The 26,161-nt window shown below is 45.8% G+C and overlaps 1 protein-coding gene across 3 annotated transcripts in view; it reads right to left on the bottom strand.

Annotated features, from left to right (window-relative positions):
* Positions 1-25,957, bottom strand: part of CEP170B (centrosomal protein 170B) — a 59,716-nt gene extending 33,759 nt beyond the window's left edge. For 2 of the 3 annotated variants that reach the window (XM_068397869.1, XM_068397870.1), the window contains exons 1-2: positions 5,866-5,919; positions 4,388-4,526 (exon numbers count right to left, since the gene is read on the bottom strand). In XM_068397869.1, coding sequence (XP_068253970.1) covers positions 4,388-4,526; positions 5,866-5,916 — 190 coding nt within the window. In that variant the 5' untranslated portion in view covers positions 5,917-5,919. Of the gene's footprint in view, positions 1-4,387; positions 4,527-5,865; positions 5,925-9,506; positions 9,586-12,673; positions 12,764-24,653; positions 24,790-25,708 lie in introns of those variants that run through there. The other variant, XM_068397871.1, reaches the window with a different exon arrangement.
* Between the last annotated feature and the right edge of the window lie 204 nt (positions 25,958-26,161).

Below are 26,161 nucleotides of genomic sequence, written 5' to 3'. Positions count from 1 at the left end.
GCTCAGTCATTTTAACGACACGAGCCTTCCTCCAACTCATGGCAGCTCGTTACCACCTCTCTCCACTCAGTGCCAGGCTGCCCAGATGGTGCCAATTCATTTAGACATATTTCTTGGCTCATCAATTCAGGCAGACAGCCTGAAAACCATCCTTTTGGATAACTGAATTGAGGTCAGCACAAGCATTCAGCCAGCTAAATACTGAGCTACCGGTGACAGTGTAATACAGGGAAGACCACTGACATGCACATGTTCTGCTCCTGGATTTCAGTCTTTGAGGCAGTCACTCAAAAGAAAAAATGAAGGCTGTTTTAGCACAGAACAAGGGAGGTCCATTTGTTTAACAAGTCTGACAAGAATGTGGCCTGTTAAATTAATACAGAACTATTGATCACCAGAGGTAGAGGCACCACACGAGAGAAAATGGGACGTGTCAATACAAAGGAGGTATTTATGGAGAAGCGAATCACACAGAACAACACAAGGGCAGGACCAAAAATACAGTCCAGTGATGAAAGGGAAAGGAAAAAGCCTGTGCTAACGCTGCTTTCTGCCAGTGAGTGGGCAGAAGAGCTTTCATGACAAGCACACTGCTCCCACTGCAGAGGGTGATTTCCCTTGAAGGTGTCCCCTGTGGTTGGGACAGAACAGAGTGCTGTGCTTCGCCCAGGTCCTCGCAAAGCTTCAAACCGTCACAAGAGAGACACACAGCAACAGCAAATTCTTTGCTGACAGAAGCACACGCTGCTTTGAAGCTGCCTACAGCAAGTCATAACAAAAGCATGAGAATCCCAGCTTGCTTTAAGTCAAACCATTTTTGATTCATTATTAATAACAATAATGTCCATCTTCAGAAGATGCAGAGTAGGCTTCTTACAGCAGAGGCCTTGGGGAAAAAATTATGATCTAGCTATAACATTTTAAAATTAATTCCTTACATCTCTGCTTTTTAACTCCTCTCCAAAATAGAGAATTCAGACCTAGTAGGAATAACCATAAAGCAATTCTCTGACTCCTTGCTGCAGTATTTATTTCACATGTGTGTGGCAAACCTAAGCCCTGGTCTTTTGTACCTGGTGTGAACACACACAGATCCCATAAGCTTTCAAATCAGGCTGATAATCACAAATTTATTTGTATCAATTACACGGTCAAACCTTTAACATGCTGCAGGTACCACTACCCTTGCTCAGATGAAAAGCAGATACACCACCACCACTGCTCCCCTAAATTAAACGCTAGGGTAGAGCTGTGCGTCTAAATAGCTATTACCATGATCTCATGGGGAAAGCAGCCAAAGACCATGGAAACCACTTCATAACTGGGCATAACTCCCATTGCCTCCATCCACGCTGCCTGCTGACATCAGCGCCGGACACCAACAAGACTTTCAAGTTGGCCACTCTTTTGAGAGGACTCCCTAATGACACAGACGCTAACCTGGAGAGTAAGCCTATTTCACAGGTCCCAGGAGAAGCTCAAGTCCTGCTCCTGCAGTTGGTGATGCCTATTTCAGCTGGACACTGTGGGCAGTCTCCACCCCTGGGAACTCAGGCCTGCAGCAGTTATTCAGAGGTTAGTCATCAGATTCAGCATGATCTAGTCCCATCAGCCTGTGAGGGCTTTAAAAAAAAAAAAAAATTAAGACCAGCCTGAGGATTAGCTATGTGTTGAGAACAGAAGACCACAAAGTAGCTTATCTCATCCAGTACCTCAACTTAGGTAGCAACAGATGGGGACTGTGACGACGTGGTCTTAAAATCTGCTCGGTTCAAGGCTGTACCTGGCCTCCTGATCACTTAAGGCTTTAAACACGAGGGCTGATGGCTATTTTTAGCATTAACTAGCTGAACTGTGGGCACTTCTCTTATTCATATCCTTATCCAACCCACAGGGCTTACCAAGCTCCTTGCCTCAAACATTTCACAGAGACTGATGATTTTCTGCTTACATGCAACACAAACCCAAAAGCTGCAAGAAATTCAACAGCATAAAGATTAAATGGCTGAGCTGTTTCCCATTCACTCCCCTGGATCTCTTTATCCTCAGCCCCTCACCTCCTCCCATTTCTAAGCAGCTCTAATTGTTCACATTGTTTTGTTAAACCTCTTCCCCAAAAGCTTGCATTCCCTCTGCCTCTTTTCCACCCGGGCCCTGGGAAGCAATCCTTCTAAAGGCTTTTGTAACCCCAGACCTTGCTTTAATTAGTCAATGCAAATTCCTAAATACCTACGGGCTTAGCAAAACAGCTCTCTCCCCAAAGCCTCTTCCCGCTGCCACTAAGCAAGCCCACTCCCCATAAGAATACTACATTCTTCTTTCCACTAAGCATTTTAAATTGCTGCCACTCCTCCGAGCAACCAAGGAGAAACTGTGCACGCGTGCAGCTGAAGAGAAGGTGAATTAGTCACATCGCAGATGAAAAAGGGACCCACTGATCATTCTGCTCACGTGACAGTGATGCTTTCTGGAGAGTGAGAAGCTGGTTTAATGGTCAGACTCCCTTCCTCGCTTCCACAGGCTTCAGTCCTATCCAGTAAAAAACTTCCAACAAAACATCTGAAATTCCTCCATCTTCCAGTGGAGTTAGCAGCACTTTACAGATTTTTTTTTCGTATCTGTCCGTCAGTCCCACTGCACATGATAGATGTCAGCACTGACACCCAATAAGTACCTACAGCCCTTTTTGCCTTAGAGCTATGGTCTGTGCCCACTAACGATGACAGAAATGTAACGCAGGTCTGCGAACCACACGATACAGAAATGGGTCACCTTGCGAAGAGTCACTCAACATCCTGACTTTGAAGATGTTCCAAATATCAACCGCTTATGCTACATAGGTTAAAACCAACCAGTGTGTATTTTGGAAGGTGACAAAAATAAAAATGAGAATGTCCTTGCAACCAGGTAGCAGCAAATGCAAACTGGTTCCAGTTACTGGCAAACTTGACCAGTTGGCTGGCAATGCTTTTCAAGAACCCCATGCCCCTTGCAAGGCAGCTGGAGAGCTCTCCCAGCAGTGAGTTTCACCTCTTCTCACCTTCTGCGGTGTCACGGTTAATCACCACCAACTTCATCCCTTTAACTGAATGCTTGTGAGGAAAAGTCACAAACGCCACATCCATGGGGGAGGACAACACACAGACACAGCTAAAGCAACACAAAGAAAGGTTTCGTGGTGCGAAAATGGAAGCTGGGCATGCAGATGTGTGTGCACGTGCTTCCATGCACAGCTGGAGGCAATGACGAGACCAGGGAGAAATATTACGCTGTTTTAGTAGACTGTGTCAGCTTAGAGGGATTTTCATAAAGACAATACATGGGAGATTAAGGTCAGCCAACCCACTCCAATTAGTTATCATGAAGCCTTAATGGATTTATCCAAAGTTGTACGCATTTCCAGAACACCACTGTATCTATCTCTAGGTCACCTTGCCCAACATGGTGTCTCACTCTTTGATTTGCCCATCCTCTTTCCTCCATTCACCTCCCTGCTCCTTCCTTCAACAGACCCAGTGGGCAGTCTCTCTGCTAACCCTAAAGCTTTCCAAACGCTCTGCCACCCTGGTGCCACAAGGTCACCACTGGCAGTCATCTGTCATGGGGATGCTTTAAAACTATTTGTTCCCTCTGTGCATCATCAAGCTCTAAAATGCCGCCAATCAATATCTGAACAGAACTGGGGAAGACCTGCCAGGGCAGTATGTACAGCAGGTAGGAAGCTCAGATGGGTGAGACCAGACTGCTGGGGAGGTCTTGGGCCACCATGGTGGGGAACAGGGAGGAAGCAGGTATGACAAAGGGTCTTTAAAGGAAGGCAGCAGTGGGTAAAGAAACGGGGAACATGAGGAATTTTTCAAATGGAAAAGATTTGCAGCCAGGGAACAGTGAACCTGAAGCAAATGTCTCCCAGTCTGGCCATCAGTTTCAATTTCACCTACTGGCATGTTAGGAGATACAGTGATTTAAGATCATACAGGGCTTTTTGAAAGAAATTGCTTGCTGCTTTGCCTGCCTGCCTGCACCACGCCACAGCAACCATGCATTTTCCACTCTGAGTCACCATCTCTGTTCAAACACCAGCTCACAATTAGGAAATTAAAAATAGACTAGACAGGTGCCAAAGAACTTACCAAACCTGCTCAGCCCACAGGTTTTCCAGCACACACACAGAAACAAGGCATGCGTGAGCCATCATGCCAGCTGATTTTTTTTGGAGGCTGAATCTCCAGAAACTGAGAGTCTGAAATACTCAGAGGTTTAGAAAGATGACCCTTCTGGAACTGCTCCTAGACGGAACCCAGACACTGTACTTGACTCTGACCCAGTGCAGGAATCAAGCTGCACTTTGTTCTGAATCTTGATCAGCTGGTTCCTGAGCAAGTACCTGTAATTGCTTTCCTCTCTCCTTTCTCCAGCTTTGCTTGCGGGGACTCGGTGTAGACACCGTGCTCCACGGGCTGCTCCGCTCTCTTCACCGCCGTGCCTTTGTAATTCATCTGAAGCTGGCTGGTGTACTTCTCGTGCTGGAGAGACACAAGCAACAGTCGCAGGGTGCCCATGTGAACTGTGTGCTAGCCCACGGAAAAGATCAACCACCCTTCCCCACAACGGGTCACGCAAAGGCAAATACTGTGGCTATGCTCTGCAACAAAAAGAAAGCACACCTGAACAGAGGCTAGAGAACAGCAGAAACGCCAGCTGAGAGGCTTTTAAATACCCCACTTGGGATACATTAAGTGACAATTCTAGTCCATGAGAAGGTCACTGTGACTTAGCTCTGCAAAACAGCTAATTAGGAAACCCTTTAAAGAGTAAACTGAGAAGAATTAGAACTTAAGCCATTTTCCATTCAGGATTCAGATCCTGAATCTCCTTTGTTCTTAAAGCAACATTACACATTCTTTCAGGGTGCTCATCTGCATTATCTCAGTTTTTCAGCAAAGGCAATTAAAATATATTTTAATTATATCTCTCCAAACTCTCTCGCCAGCTAGGAAAGTGATTCTGCCTTAAAACAGGCCCCACATTAACACAGTCAATAAGATATTTAAAAGCGGGTTTATTATAAGTAAATTAATAAAAGGGTGTACCCATCCACCTTACCCCTGAGTAAGTTCAATGAATCATTTGCCCAATTCTAGCTGTTACATCTCCAACCCCCTCCAAGTCCTACACTTGGAACCAGGGCCAAGACGACAGTATCTGCCAGCCAAGGGGTGATGCTTGGTAGTGATAGCTCAGTCCCTCAGCTGAACATGACAGCTCTCCTGCCTAGAGAGGCTTGCTTTTCTGCCTTAGATAAGAGGGTACTTGAATATTTTGCACCTGCTACTGAACTCTTTGTTTAAAAAAACACCTCACTGAGGACTGCTCAGTAAGTAAAAATTGGGAGCTTGAAGGCAATAATGAGATGATATACAGGAATAAATTAAACAAACTTTAGCCTGCTGGAGGAAGCGTGATGGAGCTGGCCTAAGTCACCATGCTCGGAGAAAGGCACCTGCGCTCTACTTCTGGGAGGGAACAAGTTCTGCTGTGCTTTACCCAGAAGTTAATGCACTCACTGTTCTTTAATACATTACAGCTTTAGTAACCTTTTTTGTTGGCAGACATGAAATCACAAATAACTTCATCTACATGTTAGCACATGGATAAGAGAGATCAGATCCAAGATAACTGGGAAAGGTGTCTCTCGTCAAAGAAAGGTTTTGTTAAGTCCCAATCCGAGGAGAGTCTCACATTGTGGAATATTTCACTGTCGTCAAGAGTATTTTAGGGTTTCAAGCTGCCTGACCATAAGTAGAGCATTCAAAAGAAAAAACAAATAACTACAAAAATGCACCTGCACCCAGACACACTTACCTTTAATGCTTCTTCTGGGACTTTGTGTTGAATTTGCTCCAGGACGTACATGTTCGAATGTACAGAACTCATTAAGGAAACAGCAAAAGAATCGGATGGACAGAGAAATCTAGCATTTAGTTACAGAAAGCAAACAAGATCATAAAACCAGAGAAGCTTAAAATACGCAGGGCAGTAAAGTTGCCTGTGCTGCAGCCCACCACGGTCTTTGTCATGCACGTTTTGCAAAAGAGCATGGAATCATGTCTGCTGGCCAGACCCGTGCCAACTAAAGGGTGGCACAGAAGGGGAGCAGGGCAGGAGAAGCTTGGGGGAGCACTAGCAGTACCATGCAGGACCCAGGGGAGCAACCAGAGCCCTGATTCAGCTCACACCCTGCTCCTCTCCACCCGGCTGGCAGCTGCAGGCAAGACCGCTCTCTCCCCATGGTATCCTGGCCAAGATGGGGCAGTCTTGCATGCTTGGGATGAGGGAACAGAAGAGTTCAGCTCCCTGCAGGGATGTCTGGGACTATGGTGCTCTCTTGCCCTGACAAGGCCTTTCAGCCACTGCAGTTTCCTGGATGAAAAGTAAATCAGGTCATGAGCTACCGTGACCTCTGAGGAAGGGAGGTGTTCAACATGGTTGAGCCTAGACAATAATCCTCAGTGACACTGCGTGTAAAAAAAAAAAAAAAAAAAAAAACAACAACCAAAGGAAGCATCTGGCAATGTCATCATGAACAACCCAATCAGCACAGCACAGAGCAACAGGGAGGAAAAAGGAAAGATGAAAAATGTTAGCCTAAAAATAAACCAAGTGATACTGGCACAGCTGGGAAACTCCACACAGTCTTTAAGTGAAACTGTAAATGGAAAAGAGACAAACGCTCTTATGCAACAGCACACAGCTGACTCCCAGACCTCAGGAGATGCTGCCATCCACATAGAGATGAACGTGGTATGCCCAGAAAGCACTGCTAGAGAGCGTGGCACTGAAGCAGCAAAGGAGAGGAAGATATTTGTAACTGCCATAGTAACTATGCTGAAGTAAAGGGATGACTCTAAAACCTACATCCTTTAAAGACTTCCTGTTGAGGGCAATAAATTCTACAATTCATAAATGCAATCATTCATTTCACATGAATATCCATGTAAGGGCTGCAGGACTAAACACTCAACTCAGCTGCTTACTACTCAGAACTGCTTTCTATAAAAAGTTTAAACGTGTATCACAGCCATTAAAACCTACCCACGCTCTAGGCACTGGCTTATGCCTGTGCTAGACTGGAGTTCACAGTAAATCTTCTACAAGTTTCCCCACACATCTAGAGACCAGAAGACACATGACCAGCTACATCAAAAGGATATTTGCAAAGTTGCAAAGTCAAGAAAAGCTAGAACTGACGTTGCCTATGGGACTGTAACAGGCTTCATCACTCTGCTGGTTTTGGCTGGGACAGAGTTAATTTTTTTCATAGTATCTGGTATGGGCTGTGTTTTGGATTGGTGCTGAAAACAGTGTTGATAACACAGGGATGTTTTAGTTATTGCTCAGCAGTGCTTACAGAGAGTCCAAGGCCTTTTCTGCTTCTCACAACACCCCACCAGCGAGGAGGCTGGGGGTGCACAAGAAGTTGGGAGGGGGCACAGCTGGGACAGCTGACTCCAGCAGACCAAAGGGATGTTCCACACCATATGACGTCATGCTCAGCATATAAAGCTGGGGGAAGAAGAAGGAAGGGGGATGTTTTGAGCGATGGCATTTGTCTTCCCAAGTACCCATCACACGTGGTGGAGCCCTGCTTTCCTGGGGATGGCTGAACATCTGCCTGCTGATGGGAAGCAGTGAATGAATTCCTGTTTTTGCTTTGCTTGTGTGCCCGGCTTTTGCTTTACCTATTAAACTGTCTTTATCTCAACCCACGAGTTCTCTCACTTTTACTCTTCCGATTCTCTCCCCCATCCCACCAGGTGGGGGGGGTGAGTGAGCAGCTGTGTGGGGCTTATTTGCCAGCTGGGGTTAAACCACAACAATCACGTGTGCACTGAAATGCCACCTCTAGTGACACGATCCCAGACGACAGTGCTTTTTTATTGTGCAGCACTCAGTAAGGGGATACTTAGTATTTTCTCCCCCAATGTATTCCTGAATCGTCATCAACTGCACCCTCTTCAAATCTTGATCTGAAGGCAAATAACCTGTCTCCTTTTTTTTTTATTATTTTTTTTTAAGATTCAACAACTACCTCCCTTTTAAAAAAAAAAAAATACCACCGTGAAGCAAGGATTTGCTATTTCTAAAATGGCAAGAGACAGAGCAAGACCAAGACGAAAAGCATGATCTTACACCAGGCCTAGAAAACCCTCTTTTCCAGCAGATCCAGGATTGCACACACATCAGTGTAAGCCTCCCTCCTGCAACAGTGAGTGCTCCTGCACTGTCACCGCTTAGAGCAGAGGTACCCAGATCCCCAGAAGACCAGGGAGACTCAGCCTCTCCTCCCTGCTTCAGCTCTCTGGGCTCCAGCAAGGTTTGGAGTATTTCAAGGGCTACAGCATGGCCAAGCACAAACTGATGATCATGGGGACAGCAAAATGCACAAGAGTGTGGTCTTGGGGTCAAGTATGCACAGGAGTTTTCCAGCCAAACACTTCCTCCCCTCCTCAATGGTAAAACTTAGTCTCTGACTCTATTCTCAGAAATGTCTGGACTGTTTTAACTGAAATTTCCCCACAAAAGAAAAAAGAAACCTGGAGAAGACACTTGCTACTTCTAAATTCAGCCTGAGTGGGTAAAGTTTGGCAGATACAAGCAACTGAAAAAAGTGAAAATAAGGATTAGATTGCATGAAAAAGCAGCAATAGGAGCCTCCACTTATCACTGTTGATCTACAGGCTCAGAAAGGCATTCCAGCGTCTATGCTTATAGGCAGTCATACGGTCACATCAGGATAAAAAGAAAAGGGATGAAGGCAAACGTGTTTTAGCATACACTAGCAGGATTTGTGACTCTGTAAACAAAGCAGTAACTGCAGCCTAGCCTCCCTCAACAGAGGTGAAATTTGCTATTGCTAAAGAGAGATTTACTCTTGCATTGTGTGGCAGAAGCAATTTGCACGGGCAAACTTCAATCGATACAGAGTCAAGGGTCTGACCACAAGCCCCAAAGCTGAATGTTGAAGGCTGAAGACCTATGGAAATTGTCTGAAAGCAAGTGTTTGGGTGAAATGATTAACAAAACCACACATGTTAGATGAAAAAAAATAGGAAGATGTTAGTTCATACAAAAGCTATGAAATATGTTAGCTCCCTGGCTGGTACCAGCTACAGTTGCCACCCAAATAAAAAGTAAACACACAATTTTTCCTTAGAAAGAGACTGAAGAGGCACCTCCACAGTCACTACTTCCACAATCACCACTGCCAGTGCAGGGCCTGATTCAAAGCCCAGTGAAGGTAGCAGGCATCATGATTAATATGCTCTGAATAAGGTCCATGGTGGAGAAACAAAAGCTTATGACCCATCCAAAGGCTCCAGGAGGCAAAACAAACACCCTTATTCATTAGCCACAATTAGCACTGTCAACTCTCCATGCAGCAAACAGCACAAAACCCAACCAAAGACCACGTGTCCCACTCCATCTTCAGACAAGAAGGATATCATAGCCGAAGCGAATGACATCATTCAGTTTTAGGGTGATGTACTTCTGGTCAGGAATCCTCACATCATTGACGAACGTCTGCAGGAAAGAAGCACAGGAATGGTTTTTGACTGAGGGCATCAAGGTGATGCATCTCAGATGGACGGGGCTCCTAGAGGGCAGCCATGCCCATCTGCCAACAGCACGGCACACATTCAGGGTGCACCAGCACGAAGTCATCCAGGAGAGGACCTAAGTTCCCTAGAAAACTCAACACTGGCAAGTAGCTCCCATGGGCACATTAGAGCACCCCAATTATGCTTCAAAGCAAGGTGCTCTGAAGGGACCTCTAGGGAGATTTACCTTTCCACCAACTGCAAATGAAATTTTAGTCCCCGACTTGAACACGTAAATGAGGTGCCTGAAGTTAGGAACTTCAGATGCTCTTGGCTCTCCTCTGCCTTTCACAACCAGCAAGAGCAGCAAACGGTGCAGTAAAAGCTACAGCAATTCATACTCTAATTACTGAGCTGGGAATCAGCTTTCCGCTGGATGTCAAACAAGACTGCTGTCAGCCCCAAGGCCTGATAATTTAATGAGCAAAGCCTATCACAGAGGAAGAGAGAAATGAAAATGCACAGAAAAACAAGCATTTGCAGTGGCATCACCATGATGTCTGAGGCCACATTGTCCAAGACACCATATATCAGTACAAGAGGCCCCTCATGCAAAAGATTCACCTGCTCATTTTTCTTATGCTCCAGGCAGTGATTTGAGGCCCAAATAAACTAAGGTATCCTTATAAAAGTGCAAGAAATGCTTCATAGCTGTGAACAAATATCTCAGATGTCTCAGGTGCCTGCTTTCTGAGGGGACCCCCTAAAGACCAATTCTCACAGAACAACAGAGGAACAAATCATGGACATCTTTCACAAATAAACTAATGTACTTTTGTAATAACCTGGGCCAAACAAAAATAAATCAGGAACTCAGTTGAAGAAGCACCAGTGTGCTGATGGGCATTAGGCACTCAGTTGCACCCAGGGCAGTCACAGACACCAGGAGTTCCCGACCTCGCAAGGTGGGATTCACCCAGCCTCACAGACCCAGAACCCGCTGCTAGGCCTTTGTAGCCTCAATACAAATGCAGCTACACTCTTATGAATCAAAATTATGCTAGAAAATGAATTTACATGCTTTCACCACTGAGGCACAATCTTCTCCTTCTGCCTTCTCACCTCAGCCAAGCCAAATATGCGTGATAAGATCAAGTATTAACCACAAGGGAAAAATAAATGCTAGAGCAGGAAATTAGAACCTCAGCAGACAACAGCCCCCAGCTTACTGGCAATCTACAGAAGAGCTGGAGAACAGGCCTGTAATTTCAGAATAAAAGCAGTGAAGCTGGTTAAAAGGCACAGAACTTCTATTTGCATGATTTTTTTTAATATTTAAAAATCCCACAACTGTCAGATCTCAAACAGGATTAATTATTCGCTGAATTTTCTGCAAAACTAAAGTCTGCAAGAAAACCCATTTTGATGTTGTTACCTATTCGTCCATGGTTACTTCAAATAAAACAATCCAAGGAAACTGCTTGTTGCAGGTAGAAACACTACCTTCAAAACCAAAAGACTGTTAACAGAGGCTGCAGAATCAGCTGATTATAATAAAAACAATATAAAACATTTCAAGAATTAATATGAACCAGATTATCCAGCAAAGCCATATAACGCATTGTTGACAAGCCATACAGTAAATACAAAATAAAAGCAAATTCTGAAAATGGAATTAAAATCAAGGTCTTCAAAAGTGATTTCTTTAGTTCCAGGGGGAAAAACAAGTTTTCATGAAAATTTTTTAAATAAAGATCTATGTTTCTTTCATACAAAATAAATTCAGTTTGGTCACAACAGTCTTCTCCAACAGAAATGTGTTTGACCAGCTGCAGAAGACAGGCACTGCTATAACTCCTTTTACTCCACTGCCCCTCTGAGAACAAGTCTATTATTAAAATAATGTAAACTCATATGCTTTAGCCTGTGAAGATAGAAGAGGATCAGTGGTACAAGTCTTCCCTCTCTTACTAACAGCATTTTCAGCTGCTATTTTGCCACCATGAGTTAAATACCACAGGTTTTGAACCAGGGATCCAGCTAGAGCCCAGACCAGTTACTGGAAATACTCCCATTTCAGCAGGGCTCTGCGCCTTCAGCTATTAGGCCGAGGATTAACACTCATTCTTGCTGTTTTCAGATGCCAGAAGAGGCAGAACAGTTGACGCCTGCTTTAGACACTGTTTTTGTACAAGTTTCTGGGTTCTTCTTGTGGTTTTGTGGTTGTGGTGGTGGAGGGCTTCTGTTTTTAAGCCCAAAACAATGACTGCAGTAAACCCCTACTGGGAAGACAATTATGTGAATCTAGTTTAGACCTGCTCCAACAGAGAAAGAGCTCCACTGCTATGAAGAAACAGCCTAAAAAGAGACATGCTATGACATTAGGACAGTTTTAACTATGATGGTGTATTTAAAAATCACAGAATTCAGGTGTGCAGACAAAGCCCTCACTGAGCTGCCTAACACCACCGCATGATCGGGACCAGAGCAAGGGTTGAGATTCAGGCAGGCTCAGCTCCCTGTTCAGGCTCAGATTATCCCTCGGTCTTCACACAAACCAGGCTCAAGGCAGGCAAAAGAGCAATTTTTATTATTAAAAAATGAGGTGGTTTTAAACAGTTTCTCCACAAAGAAATTAAATATCTCATCATCCCATAAATCACTCCCTGCACTGACAACTGAATTGCCAAAAGGTCGCCCTGCTCATGCTGAACAGCTGCTCCAGAATCTTCACCAGTTTTATATTAACATCCCCAAAATGAGACTGAATTTATTTCCTTCTCTTTTGCAAAAGGCTCTATGATTTTCTGAGCCCTGAAGCATTCCGCAAGGACACCAGAAGAAAGGGAAAAAGAAATACAACATTCACCAAAGCTTTCTTCTTGTAAGATGAGATGCTACATGACCTCCATCTCAGGCCTTGCAAATAATTATGTATGTTTAGCTTAACTCATGCCAACAGTTGCAGTGACCCAAAACGGTCTAACAGTAGAATTAAGTAAGCACACAAATGCTTGCAGACTCAGCACACCGCGTGTTCGCCTCCATCAGCCAGGAGGTTTGCTACTTACGCCGTTTAAGCTCCCGAGATCCTTCACCCAGTGCTCATCTTTCTCCTTGTCATAGTTGATTACAGCATGCTGCTTATCGACACTGCGGGACTGGCAATGAAAGCACAATGAATGGGAGACCGGTCAGGCATAAGACACACCGTTAATCAAAGCAACATTTAGACATTAAACTAACTTCATATGGAGTAGGGGGAGAGAGGGGAAAAGTAGGAAGGATTAAATAGTATTTACTACTAGAAATAACCAAAGGACAAACAGTAAATGCTTCCATGATTGTTTAAACAGTTCAGTGAAGACAATACACTATTTGCACAGAGAGGGAAGAAAGAAAAATAATCACTGAAGGCTGTCAAGACTATGCCATAATTTCAATAAATTATATCAATACACACTGAAAACAAAACCAGTCAAACTGAAAGCCTGGGGGGCAGGATCTCAGCTTGTGAGAACTAGAAGAGCTCCATTTTTCACCAGCTGAAGCTGGTGGCGTCATCACTAGAGACGCTCCTGTTTGGGATGATTTCCTCCTATTTTTCAAATAGAAAAAAAAATTGTTTTTTTAAGTTACAAACCAAACTTATTCACAACAATGTATATTGTTCCTAGGATTATGTCCTGGAGCTGATTTAAATTCTAGGATGTTTTCCAAGTTGGATGGAGGTTAGTAAACTTGGGATGAGAAAGAAAGCAACTCCAGGAAAATCCAAATTTAAAGCTAGGTTTGAGAACACTGAACTGGACAGTGATTTGGTGCCACTGGCTTTGCCACAATGCACAAAACAGAGTATGTCTCTTCAGCAGGAATAGTGTCAGATTTCTGAGGAAGAATTGTTAGAACAAAATCTCTGAGTAATTTTGAAATATGGCACAAGTGTTACAGCTATAAAGACACCAGACGGTCTGCATTCAGACCTACTGCCTCTCATAACTTGAATTATTGCTGCAGGTGACCTCAACCCGTCACTGGAACCGGTCACTCCACCAGCACACACGCGCGACCTCCCCGGTATCTACAACCTCCTACCGAGACCTCCCTGGTATCTCAGGCCAGGGGAGGGTAGGACGTGCTACCAGAGCAGGGAGACAAGCCAGCCTCTAAGTCAGCTAATCCTCCTCTTTCTGGGCATCAACCAACAAGTTCTTGGTGAAAACTCCTTCCCTTTTCCCAAGTATAAACATGCTGGTTTCCACAGTACCGCTCTCAGCAAGCCATTGTCTACTTCCTTGCAAGCATGCAGAGGCAAAGATTGTTTCAGGGGAATTCCTTGGTGAAAACACAGAGCCTTTTTCCAGACAAACCACTACCATTTGCAGGAATTTCTTCTGCCCCTGCCAATGTCAAGCACACTGGTAATATCCCAACAGCTGATAAATGACAGCTCCTCCCCCTCCAGAGCATATGTCAGCCCAGGAGACCCATCCCTCAGAATAACCCTGAAGTACCAATATGAAGCAAGCACATACTTGGCCAGAAGACTGCCCTTCCACCTTGCGATGTCCCTCACACCATTCACGACATGCCGCTGCAAGCGGAGGCCGTGAGGAGAGGGGCAGGTGACTCCAAGCCTCCAGCTGCCTCACCAATGCAGTTATCTGTACGCTGATGGATTTACAAAGTAGCTCACATGAGTCTCAGTTGAAAAACAAGGCAGCACCCGATGCTTTGCTGCCCCACTGGTGCTGCTCAGACAGCAATCACTCCCCAAAGAAACAACCGACAACTGGTGGGACAGGCAGAGACAACGTGGTCAGGGGCACCCACTTGTATCTCCTGCTATGCCAAGGCCTAAATGCGGGAAGCGACGCACAGCAGCATCCCCCCGGGAGGGGCACACACAAACCTCCCACCCCCATGCAACCCCCACACTTGGTGTCTGACCCCACCTCAAACAGGCAGGTCTTAAACATTTGCAACGTGAAGCTGCTGCTCTCTCCGTTACTATTCACATTAGATGCAACCCCTCAGCTCTGTTTGCAATCACCCAAGCGCTGTGGCAGGTATGGGCAGCGTAAGGTAAGGATAGTCCATGGATGCTGCCCAGGACCCGCACCTCGGCGCACAGCCTTGAGAATGGGAACATCTCCAGCCACAGCCTCGTACATCGCAGCATCTGATGCTACAAAAGCTGGGGTTGTACCTGACCTGCCACACGGTCCCTCACACCCTCGGTAGGATGCAAGAGGGTCTCCTTCCACCACCCTGCCCACCCAGGGTCCATCCCCACCACCATCAGGCAGTGTGGGCACTGCGCCCAGGCTGGGGCTTCTACAGGGCCCACCGCACCTTACCTACAAAGCAGAGGGGGAAGACCATGCCCGCTCACACCACAGAGAAGAAATCCCTTTTCCCCATCCATGGGTATTTATATAACTATGTTTTGTCCTGCTAGACTCGGACAACTGCGCACAGGGGTCCTGCCTGCACAGCACAGATGCAGACACAACATTTTCCCCGGTCCCTCTGCTAACCAAAATCATGGACATCACTGTTCCCAAGTGTTTGCTTTAGCTTTTTACAGCATGTCACAGACACTCACTTAAAGATTAACAGAATTTAAAGGAAGAATTTCTCTAGCCCCCTTCCAAGGGAAGAAAGGCTTCTACTCCAAAAAGCTAATCCAGACAAAAAAATAAGGTAAATTTTATCTGGTACCAAGTTACAGGTCATTTTAAAAAGGGTTTATTTCTGAGAGTGAGCTGTCTCCCAAAAAGTCAATTTGCCCTGGATCTAACCCTGATGTAAGTCAGCACAGCCTTTGGGCTGTTGTGTCTTACAACAGCTGACTACAGCCACTCAGGGGTCCCAAACCAGACAAGGGTCATCACAGGGGAGCAGAGATGTATACCAGCAGCATGATATTCCCCTACACAAAAGCAGGAGGAGGTCACCGAAGGAGCCAATTTATGCCAAAACTTCCCAACTTCCAACGAAGTGCCAGCTGTGTTCAAGACAGAGTCAAAATGGTATGCAAAATCTGACCCACAGTCCTGATACTACCCCTCAGCATCTCTTTAAAGAGCAGATCAGGAACACGGCAAACTGTTACACAGATCGCACTTCTGCGAAATTTCATGATTTTGTGGAAAAGAGAGGGATTCTGTTAGTTTTGTTTATGTTAAACCAGCAAACATCACAGGAACTGACAGCAGGAGTTCCTAAGGGCCTGTCTCCAAGGAAACTCAACTTAAAATAACTAAAATCACACCTTATTTATTTTGATGCAGACTTGCCAAAGGTCACTCTTACTTGAGAGCTGAGGTGTGGTTTATTTCAACATCAGTCACATTTAACACAAACTGCTCTTGCGTGCAGTGACAGCAGCAACCCAGCGGCTGATCGTGCTTTTGTTCTCAGAGAGGAGCAGACTGCCTCAATCGCACTTCCAAAGAATAGACCAACCAGTTTCCAGACTGGTAACAGCCGAGAGCCTGAGAACAGTCCTGCAGAAGTCACTCCAGCCCAGCAGGCGAGTGGTTTCTCAGTGGGTCATGCATTAATCACAGAAGGTGATTTAAGACGGGTGCAGAGCTCCCAATGGTCTGCAACTCCGCTGGAAGGATTTGAGGCATCTATAAATTGAAAAGCTGCAATTAAGTTGACTGAATCACAAATATAAGAGGACTCCCTAGCTTAAATGCACACCTGCACCAAATACTGAGCCTTGCTTATGATCAATCACAACCTCCACAACAAAAGGCAAGACTGATCCATCTGTCAAGAGGGGATACAGGGGTCCAAGCAGAAAAAAAAATACAAATTTCCAGTAAAGTGTTAAAAAAAAACTGAGTGCCTATACCCAGATGTCAAAAGCCCAAAATAACCGGTACACCCTCACAGTTAATCCATTTCACCAGAAAAGCACTTGCAATGGGGTGAGCAGCACTCCTCAGCTATGGCAAAGATCACTGAGCTTCTGCTTGGACCCAAACAGCAAAACCAGAGCTGGAGCACCTCAGAAGAGACTGAGAAGGGGAAAAGAAGGCAGGGAAGGGAGGCCTCCTCCTAAGCACTAGTGATCTGCAGGCAAGAAATAAGACTACACTCAGAGACTGGGAATGAAGGAAGAACACAGCATTCTCACCATGTCCTGACACTGGACCTGTTATCAAATGAAAACAACTCTCGGGAAAACACAATATGCACTTTTCTGATCAACAACATTTACACTTCTCTGAAGGGAAAACTTGGACACTGATTTGTTACTCCACTAAGCTCATCCAGGGCTTGCATTTCCAGACATTCAAATCACTTCCTAATATAAGGCTGTCCTGCTTCTCCATCATACTATCTCCAACACATCGTTTTAAACACCTAGCAGATAAAATGCACATGCAGCATATATCTAAAGACAGAGGTATTTTATAGCTCTTCTTTCTTCCAACATCATATTAAGCAGATAGTCCAAATAACAGATGGGAATGGCACCTCTGGGTCTGCCAGTCCCATACCGATACCAACATCCTGCATCATCAGTCTCCAATCAGACATGCAACCAGGCAGCTCGTTTGTGATTCTCAAAACTGCACACATCAAATCGGCAAAAGCCCCTGCTCAGCATGGGAGCAACAAAAGCAGCTTCAGAAGTATGCAGGAGTCTCCACGGAGGTATGTACCACGCTGGCTACGTGTGCTGCAGATACCCTACAGCTTTGTGTTTGCTGAAGGGTCTCATACATAGAACAGGGCACTCGGGATGAAACCATGAGCTGCAGAGATGCCAAGCAAAACCCACAAGGAAACAAGACCTGCTTAGGAAAGCAGGAGGAGGAATACAGCCAGACAGCCTGCGTTTCCCCACAGGCCGGGGAGCAGACACAGCTCAGCTGTCTACGTAGATACAGATGCTGCTTTTTCCCCAGAAGAATTACCACGGGCAAAAACCTGCTGCTCAGGGTTGAGATTTGGACCTCAGCCCTTCCAGTGCCGTGAGGCATCGTGGTATTGGAGATAAAATAAACAAACGAGAGCAGTTTCCTTATTCCTCACTGCAGTCTGTTGTGCATGTCTGGCACAAGATAACTGCAGCATTCTGGTGGCAGCATGCAATAAACATTTGTTCAAATACTTTCCATAGTGAACAGGTTACATTTCTGCCAGTACTGTGCTCTGCACAAGTGCCCCAGTAAGGAAATACAAACCTCTCCCCGTGTCCCACTTTAGAAGGGAGACAGACAAAGACGAATTTAAAAAGAAAAAAAAAAAAATCCCTTGCATTCTGGCCTGAAATATGATTTTTGCTCCTCAAAAGTAAAACCCCGGATAACATTTAAAGACAGATATGAACACTGGGTCTCACTCTTTCATCATGATGCATTTCACAGAGTTGTGTATATTGGCCTCTTCAGTACTTTTCCAGAAAATTAGTGAAAGGTCTGTCCTGCCCCAGGCTGGTTGCAAGTGAGACACCCCCCCACAAGAGGCAGCCTGATCGCTCCCAGGGGCATGTGCTGCCAGTTTCTAAATTATTCTGCCTAAGCAAATGTCCCTTCAGCAAGTACCTCATCCTGAAGCTGGACTCACATTACAGCTCCCAAGCTGCAGAGGCTCCTGCCTTCAGTTTTGCTGCAGTCAAGATCATGGGCTTAGCGGCAGGACCAGGGTCGGAGTATTCATGCAAAAAATAAGGCACTGAACAAAAGAGAGAAATCCCCCAGGAAAATGAAACCATAATCCCCACAGGCTGGCAAAGAGATTTGGAGGCTGGCATAGTTCCCGTAACAACTTAACCCATTATTTTGGGCTAGAAGGGGTTTTTGCTTGCTGGTTCCCTTTCTCCAAGCGAAGCAGCAGTTCAAGTGACCCAGGGTCAGATCCTGACCACAGACAGGGAACATGCTGCCCACAGATGCACTGGCTTTCCCTTCGTTTTACATGGCCATCCAGGAGGCATGGAAAAGCATCATCTTAGGTGGGACAGAAGCCTGAATTTCTATAGCACAGCCGAGCTGCATGCTAGTGCCTGGATCAGGATCTCAGACATGGAAGGGGTCCCCTTTTTCCCTGCCTGCTCCGGAGAGGAACAAACCCTCCCTCTGTGGGCCAGACTTCCAGTACCTTGCCAGCCACATGCAGCCCTCTCACCCCCAGTAACCACCGGCCTGCAGTGCCACCATCACCTCTCTCCCTACTCTGCCTCCAGCAATGAACTCCCCTCCCAGGTTTGCCAGTCCTGCCATGCCTCCAGCCTCCTCCACACATATTTCATCAGACATCATAATCCTCCCATCAACTGCACATTAACAGAAAACAATGGGAGAGGCAAGAGCCAAAAAAACAACTCTAGGCCTGGAAATATGGGATGTTCATCCTTCCTCCCACAGCTGCTGCCCAGGCACCTGGAAACACGACCTGTCAAAAAGCAGAGACTTCCCAAGGCTAGATCCTCTCTCTTCTGCCTGTAAGACATCTACTTCCCTTGTGACACCTCACAAATGACTGTCTCAGGATCACTGCAATTCCCAACGCCCAGGGACTAACTCAGGTGCTAGTTTACACCCTCTGGATAACTGCACCAAACCAGCACGAGCGGGGCACCGCCCTGTCCCGACTACAGCTTCCCTGTGCTTCCATGGGGGAGGAGGCCGGGACACAAAAGGCAGCAGAGATTCTCCATGGCTTCTACTGGGAGCTCCCAATGTGGGAAATACCCGAGTGATGGAGGGATACGACTTCTGCACTGCAGTGAATTCACCTAGAAGTACCAGGAAAAAGACAATCTACCATGTTCACACCATCTGCTTCCTCCCAGCATAACGCTGTAGACAAACTACACCACACCTATTCACACTTTTTTATGTATACACTTACTAAACCACATAGGAGAGACATCGTATTATCAAGTACGGCCAGGGAAGGTAGGATACGTCAGGTCAATGAAACCTTAATTTGACCAGATGTCACACACACACACAGAGTTCACCATCACACCATGTTATTTGTGGAGTGTGCCGTGCACCCTGTGTACCAAACACGGAACAGATCCTGCGGGGAAAAAAATATCCTGTAACGACACAATAACAGATTGCATCTTCATGCCTATGTACACAGAGGGAGAAGCAGGAGTACACAGGCAATCTTCACACCGGTATGTCGTAACTGCTCCGCAGTTATAAACGCTTGACTTAGCAGCCATAAGAATGTTCCTTCAGTGCCCAGAACACTTGTAATTCCCTAGCTTTTTACCAAAGCAAGCTAAAAAGAGGGAAATGCCTATTCAAACAGTATCAAGTAACTATTTATCCGATTCACCAGCAGAACGTACTTGTACATTCAGCTCACAAGCCCCCAGCACTTGAACTAACTGATACCATAAGCAGCATGCGATGCCCCATATGGACCAGTGACAGATGCTTGGCTAGTAGCTTTCACAGCTATCTGCTGACGTCAGAATAAAAGCGAGTCTTCAGCCCATCTCAGGCCTAAGGAAGATGCTGCTCAGCAGTCACATCCTGTAGCACCTGCACTAAACAGCTTCTGCCCTATATGCACCACCCTCCCCTTTTTCCAAGTCCTGCTACTCCTTCTCTCACTCTGCACACAGGACAGACTCCTTGCTATGCCTCCTTGCACAGCCATATCTTAATCTCCTGGTGAAGGCTTTATAGAGCAGAAATCCAACAACTAAATGCAAAGATCTGGCCTCTGGCTTCCTGAAACACAGGTCAAGAGCCTGAGCAAGTACTCTAAAAGTATCATTATACTCTTGGCTTGTCTTCATACTTTCCTCGACAGCTGCTTTGACCACCGTCTGAGTCAGGATACCAGGCTGGATGCACCTTGATCTAATCTAGCACAGTTGCTCTTACATCTAAACCCCAGCCTCGTGCATCCCTGCATTTAGTTCCTCTTCGCCCAACCTGCGACGGTTCTGTTCTCCAATCCATCCCCTCACCAACCTCACTCCCATACGAAATACAACTTAAGACAATAGTATCAAGCAAGTCCCTGCTGACCACATGCAAACTCCAACTTTTTTACAAAGGTTTGGAAATTGGTCAAAGGTGTTTATGTTATTGATGGGGGCGGGGTGGGGGGGGGGAGGATTAAAAAAAAAAAATCAGCTCTGACCTAGGTATTCACTCTCAAAAAGCATCACCCTCCAGCTCCACAACACCAGAACTTCAAAGAACAGGTTAAACGTACTTTTAAATAGTTTACATGAAGAAAATTACATTTTTCTCAACGTTGCTCACAGCAAAGACCGAAGAAAGGAGCTGATCACGTCCAGAACACACTGCCTAAAACAGACGCCTGGAAAATACACTGTCATCCCAAACAGTTACAAAGTTTAGAAGAGTCATAAGCAATTGAAAACAGTGTCTCCTGATAGGAAGTATCAAGCTGTCTTAAAAGGCACACAGGAAAAAGGCATAAAACAGAAAGCATCACGCTATCTGCACCTACTCCTGCTGTAACTCACACTCATGTGTACAACCTCACCTAGTGCAGGACAGTAGCATGCCCAAACCATCGCTCTAAAGAGAGGGAAATACTCAAGGGAGCACTGGTTAAACATTTTGCTTTCCCAAATTTTCCAACAAACATCTCTCTCTCAAACAAAAACAGGGAAATCATGACCCTGCTTTCCCTTCTGTTAAATATTTACATTCAGAGAAAATGCAAAAAGAGGCTTTGTTTAGGGGCAGAGGGGAAGGTTTTAATGGTTACATGAAAATTTTGAGTTTGCAAAATGTTTGTCCCCTGAGTAAATACCCATCACATTGAGCAAATGATCAAAACTGATAAAAATGGCAACTGTATTTCCCAAGAAGAATGTTGGAGGAAGAGAATTACTTTGTTCAAGACGGTCCAAAACCCCTCTTATTTTTGGTTAAAAAAAAAGAAGTAAACCTTTTCAGAGAATTACTTCCTACCACCACCAAGCTTCACAGAAAAAAACCATGCGAGTGCAAGTTAGCGAACATCTAGATTTCCACACCTTTGCCGTCTGTTGTTACCTCAAGGGAGCCAGTGAGACTGTGGAAGAAATCGAGCACTGATCTTCAGAAAAAGGGCAGACCTAAGCCCTTGACTCTCTGTAACAACCCTGTGCATGCCAAGCTATGCCACATGGCGTTTTCGCCCATGCATTAACATTCAAATCCAATGTAAATCTCCTTTTTACTTGTTCTAGAAGCTTTATAGTGCTGCAAAAACATTTAAAATATTTCTAATCCTCTTAGCAGGTACAGAAGATTCCAAGGCAGATTATGTTTCCCCACTATCAAACCTACTTAAAATTAAGCTTAAAGACTCTGTTTTTTCTTCACCTCTTTGTTAACCAGAAAGCAAATCTAGTACCTGTATGAAATAAGTAAACACCAGCGAAACTAAAGCTTGATTGTTTGGTAACAAAGCCATCATTTTTTGCTGTTCAGGGATCTGGTATCTTGAGACAACACGTTCCAAGAAAATATCAAAAGACAAGACGCTCCTAAAACAGCAAAATGAGAAAGGCAAAACTGCAAGGTCTCCAGGGCAAGGGTTATCTCTGCTTTGTATGTTTGTGCACCGTCTGATACACACAATCTCAACAGGGAACCACGAACTGTATCACAATGAAATCACTGAGCAGTACCAGTCTCAGAGATGGAAAAAAAAACAACCAGGTCATCCAGTCCATTCCCCAGACACTGCCAGTCTGCTCCCACTGGGGCACTTTAAGGGATTAAATGCCAATACCTTGAAATATATAAGCAAAATAACTGTGCAGTGAATATACAGTTTCAGGGTCACTACCACAGAAATACTACAGGTGCGAACACTGTCACAAGAGCTCTGTCCATCTGCTCTGATAACTGCCCTGCTTCTTAAGCTTTCCCCAAGACAAACGATTGTGCCAGTCTGCACAACGATTTTGTGACATGGACAGTCACAGTAGGAAAAACGTCTATTTTTAGATCTCATCCTCCATCTGCTCACGCACAACTTTGTTTGAATACCAAGCCTCTGTTCACAGTCTCTCTTCCGCACTGAGTCTTACTACAATCATCTCATTTGGAGCCCAAGGTAGCTCTGGAAAACACCTTTATAAGCAAATGGCTAGGAAAATAATGTGCTGTGCTGTTCAGAATAAGACCGTACATGTGATCCTAGAAAAAGCTTTATTACTGGAGACAGTAAATTAATATGTTTATAAAGGGTCACATGTAACTCATCCCATGAACATAAGCAGCTGGCTTTTACAGACAATCCAGAGCCTTCATTCTGGTGAAATAACAAAAACCTCCTTTAATACCACCACCACCTATGAGCCCCCAAATACAACCACTTCACTCTCACAGATACTGCTGGCTCCTCCAGTAATCCCAATTCATTTACCTTGTAGAAAAGAGCATGGCAAATGTAGAGCATCACAAGGTTGCTAGTCCACATGCAACACTGACAAGCCAGCTCAGACTTGCACAGAAGCATTAAATACTGGGTGGTATGGAGTGGCTCACAATCCACGCTGTCCAGTTAACCCCATAAATAACCAGAGAAACAAGCAATGCATTTTAAGCATGGCTGATATTTGGGTACTTTTATTTTAGGGTGCACAACTTGAGACGTGATTCTCAGAGTGATGAACCCTGACAGCAAAAAAAAAAACAAACTCAAGTACCTTCAAAAGGCATTAAGATGGGCACCCTAAAACTCAGGCTGTTTTTGGAAACCAAGGCCACTGTGTATGTTGTCTCCCTTCAAGTCACAAGAGAACACATTTTTAATGCCTCACCTTTACATGCCTCGCCAGTCAGACACGTAGAAACATTAAATAAAAGATAGTGTGATTCATGGGAAAACCCAAACAATTGATCTGCTGTCCAACAGGAGTATGCTCCAGACTCTACCACTGCAGCACAGCCACACCACTCACTGCCAGCAGCAGAGCAGTACAAACACTGCAAGCCTTCCTTTTGTGGACACTAACATTTTGTTACAGCTAGACAACACCTTGCCTTCCAAGTACACCTTGTGCAAGAACTTCTACCCCCCTAAACACACCTCCCGCTAACATATCATACAAAATCCCTGCAGTAGCTACAAAAGCAGCCTGCCTGGTAGAACATCAGTAAAGCATTTAGGACATAACTACAGGGGAGGGAGTCCCTGTTGTGCAGCTTCCTAATTTTGCCACCAACAGGCACGTTTGCCACCTTTGTAAATGGGCAAAAGGGTGACGGGCAGGTGCAATCATTTTTTTGCATTTAAGTACTCATAGCATGGGTCTAGCAGAAACAATAATTTAATTCTGAGCTTCTACAAATTCCTGAGCTAAAATGCTCCTGTCAAAAACTCTTTGCAAGATTCCAGCTCCATTTGTTTGGAGTGTCGTCCATTACATTATGCTGTCAAACATCAGACCACAGTCAACCCTTCAGACATGTTGGATTAGGTCCAGCAGAGACATACTTGTATGGGAAGCACTAATAGAAGCTGTAAGTTTGCCAAAGTAACACAATTACTTTGGGAAGAGGTCACCAACTTACACACCCCACCAAAACAGCTACAGTTTCTCTGCTAAACATCAGTATTTCCTATCATGATAAAAAAGGTGAGACACACAAGCACTGACAATTTCATCAAACTTAAAGGGAAAAATAGGCAAACAAAAAACCCTGCCCCCATTCAGATAACATACTAGTGAACAGTGCATGTATTAAAAGGTACAAAAAACAGCAGCGTAATCACAGATCAGGACAGAATGGTATGTCTTTGCTTACTACTTCTAGTAGCATCAAGACAGTTAATCTATTTGATTCATCTCCCACCACTGCAGCTCCTATCCATCTGATGACATGGCAATTTGAAAGGAACTTCACTTGCACTTTCACAAACATATGAAGTCTTCATGGGAACCGCAGACTCAACACAAAAAAGGAAGTTTCTTTAAATGACATCTTTGAAAAGAAGACGTGCAACATCTCTACAGATCCCCTGCGTTACATTCACACCTACTGCATCTTCAGAAGAAACAACAAAAAAAAGCCACGTTACCTGGAGCATCAGTTCACAGTCATCTCTGCCAACAAATATCATCTCCCGAGGGAGCCGATGGCGAATGCCAGTGCTGCTCACCAAGAACCACGAAGTCACGCTCATTTTGGTGCTTGGCACTTAATCTTTATACATCCTAAACACAAAAAAACATGACACACAGTGAGCTATTAACAAAGTGTGGAAGTACACCAGCGCATAGCTGCAGTTCCCAAATTGCCCTGTGCCATGGGACCCAGTGCTGCCTGTTGCACTTTGTGTTCATGTCTTAAATGTTATCAAGGCAACAAGCAACTGAGAAGCGTGTGCCAGGATCTGCTGCCCATGTGCCATGTGTAGGAGCTCTGCAGCCCTGGAAATATTCCCACAGCAAAGTAAGACTAAGGGTCTGAAGAAAGGATTGTTTAAAAAATGGAGCATGCAGCTGAATCCAATCAATGAAATGATGAAATATGGGCGGGGGGGGGGGAGGAAGACATCTTTTCCAGAACATTTCCTCATCGCTAGCACTGTGCAAGAATCACAGCTTGAGCTTCCCCCATCATCAAAGATCTGGACCAGCACATCAGAAAGGTGACATAACCTGGCTCCTATAACCTTTCATGGTACACTCCCAGGAGCGGTTACACCAGTGCTGCGAGGAGAACAGCCTCCCTATTGCTCATCCCACTTCCCCACTGATACAAGTTGGGAGACCACAAATCCTTCCTTCATCCTTCACTGCAAGAGCTCATCCAAAAACCACACCACGCTGCTACCCCAGGCCAGGAAACACAGGCTGCAGTTCCCACCGGAGGGTTTCGGTATACATGGCCCCTCTTTCCCCTGCGACAGGCAGCAGGGCCGGCAGCTGTACCCTGCGAGGGCAGCCGCGGCGGGCAGCGCTTATCGGGAACTCTCCCAGCCACACCTGTTTGTTGTCGCTGGTACAGCCCGGCTGCAGCCCGTCCCTGCGGCCTCTCCTCCTCCCTCTCCCACAACATCACGTTCTCCTCTCCCTGGTTGAAGGAACACAAAAGTGGCACACAGCAGGCTCTCGCCTTCTCCTCACCCACCTCCCGGGATCGAAGTTGCATTCCTAAATGCACCGACGGGGGAAAATCTCCATTTTATCCAGGCTGCGCTGCGCTCCCCGGCCTTACCGCCGGCCTCCCCCGCCCCTGCGGCCCCGGGGAAGCGGTGACACCCGCGGGGAGGATGAACGACCTCCCCCGACGGAGCGCAGGCCTGCGGCCGGGGGACGGGGAGAGACCGCGCGCCCCGCCGCCCCCTCTATCGCTGCGGACACGCAAAGCCGCTCTGGGAGAGGGCGGTAAGGGCGTCCGTGCCCGTGTCACGGCATGCGAGCGGCCCCGCCGCCCGGCCCCGCCGGGGAAACGCCGCCTCCCCGACAAAACGCCCAGGGAGGGGAGCCGGGAGCTGCCGGCCGAGCCCCGTGGCCGCCTCGCACCGCCCCGAGCCGGGCTGCGGGGCGGCCGCCGGGGCCGGTTCCCCCCCCCAGGGCCCCG

Source organism: Nyctibius grandis, chromosome 4 (genome assembly GCF_013368605.1).
Source record: "Nyctibius grandis isolate bNycGra1 chromosome 4, bNycGra1.pri, whole genome shotgun sequence".
In the NCBI taxonomy this organism is placed as follows: domain Eukaryota; kingdom Metazoa; phylum Chordata; class Aves; order Nyctibiiformes; family Nyctibiidae; genus Nyctibius; species Nyctibius grandis.
This window is presented reverse-complemented; position numbering and strand designations above follow the sequence as displayed.